The sequence below is a fragment of the Vulpes vulpes genome, chromosome X (assembly GCF_048418805.1).
Source record: "Vulpes vulpes isolate BD-2025 chromosome X, VulVul3, whole genome shotgun sequence".
Taxonomy (NCBI): domain Eukaryota; kingdom Metazoa; phylum Chordata; class Mammalia; order Carnivora; family Canidae; genus Vulpes; species Vulpes vulpes.
Genome location: NC_132796.1, coordinates 10,146,067 through 10,158,471, shown reverse-complemented (window position 1 = coordinate 10,158,471; position 12,405 = coordinate 10,146,067). Strand labels below are relative to the sequence as shown.

General features: G+C 43.3%; 2 protein-coding genes across 9 annotated transcripts in view; one reads left to right on the top strand and one right to left on the bottom strand.

Annotated features, from left to right (window-relative positions):
* The window catches only part of OFD1 (OFD1 centriole and centriolar satellite protein), a 56,070-nt gene extending 55,596 nt beyond the window's left edge, over window positions 1-474 (bottom strand). For 5 of the 8 annotated variants that reach the window (XR_011998229.1, XM_025986715.2, XM_025986719.2 and 2 more), the window contains exon 1: window positions 27-396. The gene's annotated coding sequence lies outside the window, so the exon portion shown is untranslated. Of the gene's footprint in view, window positions 1-26 lie in introns of all 8 variants that reach the window. The other 3 variants (XM_025986712.2, XM_025986718.2, XM_072744038.1) reach the window with 3 other exon arrangements.
* On the top strand, window positions 407-12,401 carry TRAPPC2 (trafficking protein particle complex subunit 2). Its single transcript, XM_025986722.2, has 5 exons — window positions 407-533; window positions 6,426-6,537; window positions 9,520-9,664; window positions 10,102-10,187; window positions 11,311-12,401. Exons 2-5 carry the CDS (start codon window positions 6,445-6,447, stop codon window positions 11,407-11,409), a joined length of 423 nt encoding a protein of 140 aa, XP_025842507.1. The 5' UTR covers window positions 407-533; window positions 6,426-6,444; the 3' UTR covers window positions 11,410-12,401.
* Window positions 12,402-12,405: the final 4 nt, after the last annotated feature.

The following is a 12,405-nucleotide window of genomic DNA, read 5'->3' as shown; positions in this document are numbered from 1 at the left end:
CCCCCCAACCCTGCATTATATCCTACTTTGGCCCGAGTTAACACCGCGCCCGAGCTGCAGGCTCAGGAAGAGGGGGAATCCCGGCCTCCGGAGTCCAGTCTCCGCCTGGGGGCAGTCGAGGAGAACAAGGAAGCCGAACTCCGCCTCTCACTGTGAACTACGAACTGCAGCCCATCCGCACTTCCTTTCTCGGCGGTCCATGGGTAGGCGGAGTCGTGGCCCACAGGAGACTTTCCCACGCGCCTCGGGGGCGGGCACCGGTAGTGAGGCAACAGAAGACAAACACGTAGGAGCAGGAATTCGCCGTGTTCCGCATTGACCCTGCCCCTCCCCGAGGCCCGCCCAACCGAACGGCCCAAGCCGGAAGTGCTACTGCGCACGCGCCGTACTCTGGCCGGAAGCTCCTCCCTCCTCTCGCGAGACGCCAACGCCGGACTCTCGCGAGGATCGCTCGGGGAGTTCCGACGGAGGCCGCGCGGCGCGGGTCGGCCTTGGGACGTGTGGCTGTTCCCGTTGTCGGATTCTCGCCGCAGGTAGGAGGTGGAGTGAGTAGGGGGCGGGAGCTTCCGGGGACATCCCCGGCCCCGCGCGCCGCGAGTTGTGGCTCAGTGTCTCCAGCCCGCCTGAGGGCAGCCGGGTCGGACCTGGCCAGTCCCCTTTCGGCTGATCTCATCACAGGCCACCCCGCCAATGCACATCGCGTTTCAGCCCGCAAGCGTCGGCCAGCTCAGGGCGTTTGCTTCATTTAGCCTTTCATTAGGTCCTCTAACTGGGGGCTTCTTAAACTTGGCTGCAGTATTCTTTGGAGCTGGAAAGTTCTTCATTGACGCTGCCCTGTGATGGGAGGGGATTAGTCGTCTCACTGCGGCCTAGCCTGGTAGTTCGTGTGTGTGTGAGAAAGTGCCTAACATCGACCCGAATAAATTCCCAGGTAACCTCAAAGGAGCAGCCCTGAGCTTGATCTCTGGACAGTTTGGAATAAGTCTGTCAAGTCCAGCGCTAATTACTGGGCGCTCGCGTAGGTACCGCCGTTCGATCACAGCCCGCTTTCCTGCTACAGACGTTGTCTCAGTCTTACCAGCACCAGGTCCTGGCCGTCACTACCAGTTAAATAGAAACTGGCTCACCAGCGGTAACCTATTTGCCATCCCTGGTCCAGTTCCTTTTCCATCAGACAGCCTACATTATATCTGGAGTCAGCGCCTGCCGTAGGTAGCTCACTCCCCACCCCCAGAAAGACCTTTTCCTCTCCCCGCTCAGTTCCTTCAGTAGCTCTTCCCAGAGCGTTCCTTACTATACCCAGTTCACAGTTATTAATCCTTTTAAAATAAGCTTCCCAGGGCAGTCTAGGTGGCTCAGCGGTTTGGCGCCTGCCTTCAGCCCAGGGCGTGATCCTGGAGACCCGAGATCAAGTCCCACGTCCGGCTCCCTGCATGGAGCCTGCTTCTCCCTCTGCCTGTGTCTCTGCCTCTCTCGCTCTCTCTCTCATGAATAAATAAAACCTTTAAAAAATATAAGCTTCCCAAAAGTATGTTCCCTGGCAATATGATTTAAAAGCACATTATCTTAATGCAGGCCAGAGTTGCCATTAGCTTTCTGCCCCCTTTTAGAGCTTGTAAATAATGTAAACTTTGGAACCTTGTAAATAAGCTGCTCTGAACCTAGGTTTCTCATCTGTTGTACAGGTTTTTTTTCTTTTTAAAACACGGGACTTGTTTTTGCATTCTCTTAAACTCTATCTTGTTACTTTCACCTACGTTCTCTTAGCCTGGAGAAGTTTTTGAATCCTTAGTGTTGCCTTCCAGTGTCTTGGCTACCTGAACATATTACCCTTGAATAGGAGAAACGGTCTCCCACTTACAGATTCAAAATGTTGAACAGGACTAGGTTAAGGTCAAGCTCAAAGGTTCCCTAGAGACCCCATGCTGTCAGCTGACTCAGAGAACCTTAAGTTCCCTGAGCATGCAAGTCAGGTAGGAGTGATCCCTCACTCAACAAATAGCAAGTGCTGCCTGCCCCGCCCCGCCCCAGCTCTGAGGGTACCAGGATCTTAAATTCAAGCCACCCGTCTCCACTTCTCAGGTAGATACCAGGTTCCGTCGTAAAATTATTTGCCATCTCCTGGATTTCTCTTCCAAAACAGACAATGTAAGTTTGGCAAGACTTATTCTCACATAACTGGTACTTTGAGTGAATAACCACTTACTCTATTTTTGTCTGAGGATTCAGGTTAACGAAGTTAATGTAAAATAAAAGCTCCTAGCATGTTATCTGACTGGAGACTGTCATTAATGCGTGTTTCTCTTGGGGTTTTAATCTATTCCAAATGTAGCCAATTACAGAAGAGAAGCCTTTGCTTCTGAAAATAGTAACACCTCAGATGGTGTAACTTTTGTTCCTGAGATTTCTCATGTTGCTGATTGTATACTAATCACATTTGTCAATCCAAAATAGAAAATATGTGGAGACTTGAAGGCCCGTATTTATTGGGAGGGTTTTTTTTTTTAAATATACCTGTCTTCAGGTTCACAGTGTACCTAACTTTGTTTTTGTCACAGTTGCTATTTAAAAAATCAGGCTCTTTGAGATAGTTCAAGTTCAGCAGATCTGCATCCTCATATGTACCAGCTGACCTTTCTCCCTTTTCCTGATTGTACTCTAAGGCTTTTTTCTCATTTCACACATTTCCATTCATTTTGTGCTTTTGCCCTTCTCATGCCAGCCTCACAGATACATGGTCTCGTTTTGTATGTTCATCACTAGTTAGCGTCCTCTTTCAGCTCAAGGTAGTCCAGAGCTCCTATATCACCACTTTGATTTCTTCAGTTGTCACGCACTCTCTCAAGCGGTTTCCATCACCTAGCCATCAGAGGCAGCTGCTGTTTTCATCCCAGGTGAGTGTCTTGGCGCCACTCCATTCAGTCAACAACTCTAGTCTCTTGTCATGGAGTTTTTTCACGACTGCCTAAACCTCAACTTTTCACAAAAGTGTTGTTAATCACTTCATCAGACTTCATCAGTCAGGCCTCTGAGACTGAGGGCCTCAGCACTAGAAAGTTCTCTTCCGTGTTGAGGCTACTTAATCCCAGCATGCCTCCCACTCCTGTGTTCCAGCTTTCCCTGGCACTGTCCCCACTATTGTTCCCCTCCTCGCAGTTCCATTCCACAGGTGAGGAGCGCTTATTAGGTACTGAGCTCTGTGGTAAGCCTTAGAGAGGCATGCTGGGAAAGAAAAATACCTACCTTAGTATCCCTAGTTAGCTTCCCATTGATGCACCACTGTCCGCCCGCCCCCCCTTCCTCCCTCCAACCTTCCACAGCACTTTGAAACCCTTATCCCGTGATAAACGGGACACTCCCTTTGTCCTCAGTCTCCTACACACTGCACTCACCTTTTTAAACATTTTATTTATTCATGAAAGACACACACACACACACACACACACACAGGCAGAGGGAGAAGTAGGCTCCACGCAGGGAGCCCGATGTGGGACTCGATCCCGGGACCCCAGCATCACATCCAGAGCTGAAGGCAGGCGCTCAACCACTGAGCCACGCAGGCATCCCATGCACTCACCTTCTGTGAGCACTTTGAGTATTGCGTTTTTTCTCATTCCTACAGCTTTTACAGCTCTGACTTGTGTTGTCTGCTGCCATAACAACGTTGAGTGGCTTAAATAACACAAATTTATTACCTTACATTGAGTTCCACCACGGGTCTTCGTGGGCTGGAATCCAGGTATCAGCAGGAACGTGTATCCTTATGGAGGTTGTCAGGAAGGATCGGCTTTGTGCTTTTCAGCCTCTAGAGGCCACTAACCTTCCTTGGCTCCTGGCCCTTTCTTCCATCTTCAACACCAGCTGCGTTGCAGCTCTGCGACCCTCCTTCTGTCCTTGCACTTTCTTCTGACCTTTCTCTCGGGCTTATCTTCCCTGCCCGCCCCCTTTAAAGACCTTTGTAATTATACTGGGTACACTTGGTTAGTCCAGGCTCCTCCCCATAGGGTCAGGTGGTGAGCAACCTCAGTTCCATCTGCAGCTATAATTCCCCTCTGGCAGGAAATTAACATTCACAGGTTTTCGAGATCAGGATGTGGACAGAGCAGGGCGTGCTATTCTGGCTACCACCGCATGTTAAAATTGACGTGTTCATTTCATCCCCTTTTTTCCCTTATTTCCTTCTTGGTGAACAGACTCATCTTGATATTCTTCAGTTTGATCACCTCGGTCAGGCATTTGGATATATCCTTGATTCTTCCCTCTTCCTCAGTTCCCCAGGCTAATCCATTGCCAGGTTCTGTGTCGTTCTGTCCTCCACACTTGGAGACCTAGTCTTCTTTGGAGATACTTGAAGGGCCGCTATTTTAGGTGATAGGGAAATCGAGCAGACACACACACACACGGCAGTTGCTTAATTTGTATTACAGCCTGGAGTTCTAAGTAGTACTTGCTCTGTGGAGGGAGGGAAGGTAGAAGAGGTTGCAGAACTTAAAAAAAAAAAAGCTTCAAATCATTGTTACAGAGCCCTACTGTCTGATACAGTAGCCACTAACCACAGGTGGCTACTTAAGTTTAAATTTAAATTAATTAAAATTAGAGTCAAAAATTCAGATCTGCAGGCACAAGAGCCACCAGTGGCTATCACTTCGGACAGTGCAGATACAGGTGCATCCCCTTCCTGAGACACTACACCTTCCAGTTTTGCCTATAGAATTGAATACTTATGTGAGTCCTTCAGCTGCTGTGAAACCAAATTATTGACAGTTCAGTTTCTGCCCAGCAGGAGCATTTATGACATAACCTTTATGTGGTATTTCCTTCGGTTCCCTTTCTGTTTACCCTCACCCTGTTATGACACGATGCAGGCATGGGAATGAGGGCTAGCTTCCTTACATGTGTATTGTTTTCTGCTTCTTAAATGTTTGTACTGAAGAAATTGAGCCCTTCCCTTGGCAAACTCCAGCTATGAAACCTATTCCAGTTAATGACATCTTGTCAACTTTGTTCAAATTTAAAGCTCCCGTCCCTCTCCCCCTTGAGAATTTCTTTCAATCTTGAGAATTGTAGCTATTTCTCCTAGTTTTGTGGAGCTTTCATATCATTCCTGCCTGTCTTGTTATTCAGTTTTACTATTTGGGCCTTTTCCTCATCTATCCCTAAGACTCTCCCTGTAAAGGATCAGATGGTCTCTGTCCCAACTGCTCAACTCTGTCATCGTGTTGTTGGGCAAAGGCAGCCTTCAGCAACAATAAAAGGATGGGAGGCCAGATATTTGGCCTGCAGGCTGTAATGTGCCAATACCTGCCCAAAATAACATTTAAAATCCTATTTACCTCGTCATGCCCAAAGAACGTCCTATTTGCCCTTTCTTCCAGTCACGGGCCTTCTTCCATTTCCAGAGTTAAAAGTGCCAGCTCTGCCTTGATTTCCTTAACAAAAGGTTGTATTCATTAGGAAATACATTTCAGATTTTCTGATAGTCTCTGTGAATCAGAAGTTCTAGTGAGGCTTGAAGAGCCCTGGGCTCTGACACACCTCACCGTACATTCTCTGAGATGGTATACTCAGTTAACCAGATTGCTGCCCCACATGGAGGCCTTAAGAGTCAGTCAGCACATCTCCATGTGCATGTGCTCCTCCATGTTGTTCTAGGTAACGTGCTGAGCACCTCCTATGAGCCAGATACTGTGCCTGGTGCTTCACATGCATTGTTGTATAATTCTCAAAGTCACTGTAAGGGATCTATGATTGTTATCTCTATTTCACCGAAGAGGAAACTGACACTGGGAGTTTAAGGACTGTGCCTATGGTCACGTTACTAGAAAGTGGCAAAGCTAGATCTGAACCTAACTTTGTCTGATTACAAAGACCCTGTGCTAAAAATACATGCATTCATATATGAATCCTTCTACCCATCCGTCTGTCCATCCAGATTATGCTAAAAGCCATACAATCCCTGATCCCCCTCCAACATGCCTCCCCCACACTTTCTCTTCATTTCCTTAGCAAACTTATTAACAACAGTTTTAACACTTAATGCCTTAGATGTCTTTCTCTTTGGCTTATGGTTTCTTCCATCTTTTCTAGAATACAAAATTGTGTCTTCCTTTCTTATTTTTTAAAGTTTTTTTTTTTAAAGTAATCTCTACATCCACCATGGGGCTTGAACTCATGATCCCAACATCAAGAGTCACATGCTCCACCGATTGCGCCAGCCAGGCACCTCATGTCTTTGTCTTTCTCATGAATGTTTGAGGAAGCATATCATAGGCTCCTGCATTTGCAGAGACTTAAATTTGTAGCAGATGGTCTTCAAGTAGGAAGAAGACAAAATCAACACCCTTTATTAATTTTTCCTGGTGTTAGTGCTAATAATGCTAACTGGTATAGAGTACTAAAAACACGTGTTATTTTCACTTAACTAGGAGCTACATATTGAAGACAATGTCTGGAAGCTTCTACTTTGTAATTGTTGGCCACCATGATAATCCAGTTTTCGAAATGGAATTTTTGCCAGCTGGAAAAGCAGAATCCAAAGTGCGTATGGAACCTTAAAAAATTCTGTAAGAACTGTTATACTGTTGTAATGATAATAGTGTGGCATTATTTTACAACTGAAAGAGATCTGGACAGATGAGGTAACTGGAATCCACCACAACTAAATGAGGCTTGCTCTGCAGTCCCACGGGTTGATAGAAGCTCGCCAGGGAACATCCTCTGAGTTGCTGATTCATTCTTTAATTCAGCACACATTTGGCACATACTAGCAGGATGCTCAGGGTCTGTTCTCTGATATGTAGTTCACTGTCAATCATTCCGAAAAGCTGCTCCCTTAGCACATAGAAACATAGTCCACCTGTAGTGGGCCTGGAAAAACAGTTGTTACAACTGGAAATGCCACGAGAGCCCATTCTGTCCCAAGTGAATTACTTTTTTCATCAGAACATACATAATAGGTCCACTTACACCTGGGAGGGTTAAAAGAGACCCTTGCTTCCGTGTCCTGCTGCCCTTGAGAATACGGCAGTTTTCAGTGACCTTCTGCACCACCTACTGGCTGCGTGGTGCCCGCATGCTGTCCTCCCCAGTGACATCACCCAACTTTCTTTTTTTTTAAGGTTTGTTTTATTTATTTATTCATTCATTCATTCATGAGAGACCCAGAGAAAGAGAGGTGGAGACACAGGCAGAGGGAGAAGCAGGCTCCATGCAGGGAACCTGATGCAGAACTTGATCCTGGGTCCCCAGGACCACACCCTGGGCTGAAGGCGGCGCTAAACCGACAAGCCACCCAGGCTGCCCAACCACCCAACTTTCTTGTTGCCAGTAATGGTTCCAGAAAAACAAGCTTGGCTCAAGAACATGCCATTCAGAGTAAACGTAGAATCCTGAGATGAGAATACCTGGGGCCTTTCCACCTTTCTATACTAGTCCATGTTGCTAATAAATTGTTGACAGGTTAAAGTGTGTTTCTCTCAATTCCAAAAATAAGCTTTAATGTCTTTTAAGACAAGAATTGATTTCTGAAATTAATTGTAATGCATAATGTCCAGTGTGTGATGCTTTTCAACTATTTAGATCTTGCCACTAAAATAAGATAGAAATTTGGTTAGGGTATTATCAGGTGGCTTTGCTATATTTATTCCACACATTCCTGTGAGCACACTGCTCCTTTAAAACTTTGTATTGAAGCGTCTCTGTAGCAGCTGTTGCTTTGTGGTACAGGGCTACTTACATAGTTTCTGTGGACCTGTGGTAGGCAAAGCTGTGCGTATAAAAACGCTTTGTTGCACACTTTGACCATGGTTCTTTCTCCTGCTACCACTCACCTTCTAAAGCATTTCTACATTTTTCTTCTAATCTCATAATTGATCATCCATGTAAAGTGATGGAAAACACTACTGTAAGCCAGACACAAAATACATCCATTTCTCTAAGGATTAAATTAGCTTTGTCATAGTGATGTGATGAAGTAAACATGTCTGAACTGTGCAGGGGATTCCAAGGCAACTGGCAGCCTTCCTCCAGCCCAGTCACAAGACAGCCTCCTCAGCAAGGAGGTCATATTAAGTTTCCTTTCCCAGGGCTGTCATCATAGAACACACAAACCGGGTGGCTTCAAGTAAAAGCAGCTCATTGTCTCACTGGTCTGGAGGCCAGAAGTCCAAGAACAACGGTTCAGCAGGCCAGGCCCCCTGTGAAGGTGCTGGGGGAAGATCTGTTCCAGGCCCCTCTCCTAGCTTCTGGAGAAGTCTAGTCTTCACATGGCATTCTCCCTATGTGTCTGTTTCTAAATTCCCCTTTTATAAGTACACCAGTGATACTGGATTAGGGGCCATCCTACTCTAGTGTGCTAAGTACATTTGCAATGACCTGTTTCTAAATAAGGCCACATTTTGAGGTACTGGGTGGGGTGGGGGTGGTTAGGACGTCAACATAAGAATTCGGTTTGACCCATAACAGAAGTGTTCTTTGACAAATTTATTTTTTTTGTTTTGTTTTTTTAAAGATTTTATTTATTTATTCATGAGAGACACAGAGAGGGGTGAGCAGAGACATAGGCAGAAGGAGAAGCAGGCTTCATGCTGGGAGCCTGATGTGGGACTCGATCCGGGTACTCCAGGATCCTGCCCCAGGCCAAAGGCAGGCGCTCAACTGCTGAGCCACCCAGGCTTCCCGAAAATTTTAGTTTGAAATAAAGAATTCCTCAGGACTAAGACTGTTCCAGGTTGTGAATTCCCTCTCCATATTATGGTGGGACAGTCCCACCTCCAGGTAAGCCCACGAGGACATTCAGCTCTGACAGGACTGTCTTCCCCTTGTTGAGACAGGTGACTGCTCACAGCTGGGGCTGAGCATGGCCTCCTGCCACTCCCAGATCCCCCGTCACATAAGCTTCAGTTCACCTGAAAGAGGCCTATGCCAAGCCTCTGAGAGTACTGCCTCCTCAGCTGTCTCCACTGCTCATCAAGTGTCACTGGGCCCAGTGAAAAGGCCTGCCCTTTTCCCCTGCTGACCCTGAGATCCACGCCAACATCATTTCTGTGTAGCTCTCCTTCACCACCTCCTTGGCTCTCCAGCCTACCTAAATTGCTGTCCTTTAGCCATAACCACTTACAGATTTTTTCACATCTTTCTCTAAAAAGATGTGAATGTGTTTAAAGCAGAATCTCTTTTTTTATAACCTACTATTCTTTCGTCATGTGCTTAAATGATTACCAAATTTGGGAACTTCCTTCTTACAAAATTAAAAAAATAATCTATATAGTTTCTTGAACACATTTCATTTATTAAGTCACTGGCTGTTTCTATTTGCTGAGTTTTAGATACCAAATTAAAAAGACTATGATGTGAAAACAGTTAAGATCTTTTCTAACCCATGATAGTAATAAATGAAGTAAAAGCAGAAGATGCCATCCCACCCCCAAGAAAACTATGTATACAATTTCCAGAATAAAATGCTGGCATTCTTGATGCTGTCTGGAAAGTTGATCTGGTGCTACTCACATTGTCATCCAGGATGATCATCGTCATCTGAACCAGTTCATAGCTCATGCTGCTCTCGACCTTGTAGATGAGAATATGTGGCTGTCGAACAACATGTACCTGAAAACCGTGGACAAGTTCAACGAGTGGTTTGTTTCGGCATTTGTTACTGCAGGTCATATCCTTATCTTTTAAATAAAGATCTCTAACTAAAGGTTGGGGTAACAAACTAGAACGACAAAGGACATAGATGCCAGACTCCAAGTCTGGACTTCAAAGTGTCAGGTAAAAATTGCCACTTAGAGGGCTACCTTTTTTTTTTTTTTTTCTTTTTTAGGGGAAAAAAATACCCACATTTTGTTTAACAGATAATTTTAAAGCCAAGTCTCATATAAAACTAAAGTTAACCTGAACCATAAGGTTGATTTTACTTTGTTCTGTAGTTATTTTTTTAAAAAGATTATGTCCTCTTAAAATGAAACTAACCTAACTTCAAACCCAGTTTATATATTCAGCTTTTCCATCACCAAATACAATGCATGTGACTCATTTGAAGGATATTGTATCACCTGACTACTTTTCATTTCTATTAAGATTATACCTTAATTCTTTCACATATGAGATTTATTATGCTTCATGACATAAGACAAGAAGATGGAATAAAGAACTTTTTTACTGATGTCTATGATTTATACATAAAGGTATGGTATGTTCTATAACTTTTTCAATGTGATCGTAAAAAGGGGATTCCAACTTTGACAGGAAACTGGCCTGTTGCCATAACTCCCTCGTACTGCTGTTTTCATCTCCTCCAATCAGAACAATCCCTGCAAACTCCCTCCTCAGGCAAGTCTTTCACTGCCAGGCTACCATGTATTTAGGACAGAACTCACTGTAGTTACTTTTAAATTGGTTTCAGTTTCCCCCTTTGAGCACAGATGGTTGATTCTATCTATTAGGGAACCCTAAAAAGAGAAGGAAGCAGGTTACAGAAGGAAATTGCTTCATAATTCAATCTAAAATGTTCTCCATCTACTTTACAAGTAAGTTACAATGCAATAAATATAGATTACAAACTGTCAGTTTACCAAGTAGTCACTCAAGGAGAATGGTGCCACTCACATTTCTTGATAATTAGAAAAAATAAAATAGTACTAGGATGTCTATGGTTAAAATGCAGTGCTAACAGTATGTTCTATTAAATGTTTTGTACTTAGACAAGAGTTTTTGCATATCTGCACAGTAATATTCCAGTCAGAATTAGCAAATAAAAATATTTAGCCCTCTAAGAGTTTTCTCACACATATTATGATATTACACTATTTAAGAAACTGATCACTTAGCCTTGTGTTAAAAGGACAGTATTAAAAACCTAATTGTTAAAAAAATTGCTACATAAGTGCAACTTAATAATAGCAATGTAGTATATATTTTTTTTTTTTTTAACTATGGGCATATGCTGGATTTTCAGTTTTATGTACCACAGGGGATTGAGCCATATATTTATAATTAATATGAGTACATTACTATTTCACACAAAGGGTGAGTCCTGAAAGTTCATTTAGCTTACATTGGCAACACTTATCATACCACCATTGGTTTTGCCACAGATACTTCTCAAACACCAAGACCCAAACCTCCTCGAGGGGGCATTACTCTTTACCCATGGAACGTTTTTGTTGAAACATAATGTGGTCTTCAGACTTTTGTTTTGGATGTCTTTGATGATTTAATTTAGAACTTTACAATAATTTCCTTCTAGACATCTATGATTTGTCAGCCTTTGTACTTTGACAACCTCACTAATACCTTCTTCTTTCCTAGTTTGCAATGAATCCATTTTATGAACCCAATTCTCCTATTCGATCAAGCGCTTTTGACAGAAAAGTTCAGTTTCTTGGGAAGAAGCACCTTTTAAGTTGAATCTGGAAAAGTTTGGAAATACACAATGTCACTACAATGGGGTATTCTCAGGAATGGGTACGTTGTAAGTAACAAATAGCCTGGAAAAGTTTTACTTCTAGTCTAAATTTACCTAAACTTAATGAAGTTTCTTGTATATTTCAAAACAGTACAGTTTCTTTTGATTATCAACAGATCAATATTTGCTTGTGAACAGTGTTACTTATAAACTCTTTATAACCTTGAAAATATCCTTATTCTAAAAATTAAGAATGAGCTTTTGACTTTACTCATTCAGATAGTTTGATCTTGATGTCATGATCCAGAACCAAATGTCATTGTCAAGATTTTGCTAGATTTAAACCTAAAAGTCTCTGCAGTAGGGAATGAAATTTATAGCATGTACATGGGCTTCTATACGTCTAGAAATATTGTTATAAAATCACATAGGCAGTATATATAACACTACCCAAGAAGCTGAAGCAAGCAGCTTTTGCAGTGCCAAATGCCACGAAGCCCCCCTCTGTCAAAGACTGGGAATAGTGATTCTGCTAAAAATCTAGAATCCTAGATCCATATTTGTAAAATGGGAAGCTGGGACCAAAGTGACAGGTTATGTTCTTATATTGCCTTTCCTTCAGACAGTAAACTGAAAGTTAAGTGAACCTGTTGATAGTTCTACTAGTAAAAAGGTGGAAATCTGGAACTGTAAACAAAGAAAAGTTTATATTAACATTTGCATTCTTGGCTTTTTTAGGCTGTACACCAAGGGGTGGGGAGTGGCCTCCTGTAACAAGTGGGATCTTACTATAAAATACTAAATGTCCACTTAAAAAACAAGTACTATAAACAGATATTTTCTGTGCTAATTGTGAGGACTCAATTTTGTTCCATCCTGAACAACTTGAGCAAATCATTCCAAGTTCGGTATCAGACCCTTGTGTGAAGTTGGTGTCATAATTGTTTACCCCATTTATTTATTTGATTTCTTAAATAAAGATGCTTGTCCAAGATTGT

Excerpts from the sequence above, each read along its gene's own strand:
- TRAPPC2 (XM_025986722.2), top strand. The coding sequence starts at position 6,445 with ATGTCTGGAAGCTTCTACTTTGTAATTGTTGGCCACCATGATAATCCA. Across the intron at positions 6,538-9,519 it reads CTGGAAAAGCAGAATCCAAA|GATGATCATCGTCATCTGAA; the intron begins GTGCGTATGGAA and ends ATTGTCATCCAG. Across the intron at positions 9,665-10,101 it reads GGCATTTGTTACTGCAGGTC|ATATGAGATTTATTATGCTT; the intron begins ATATCCTTATCT and ends TAATTCTTTCAC.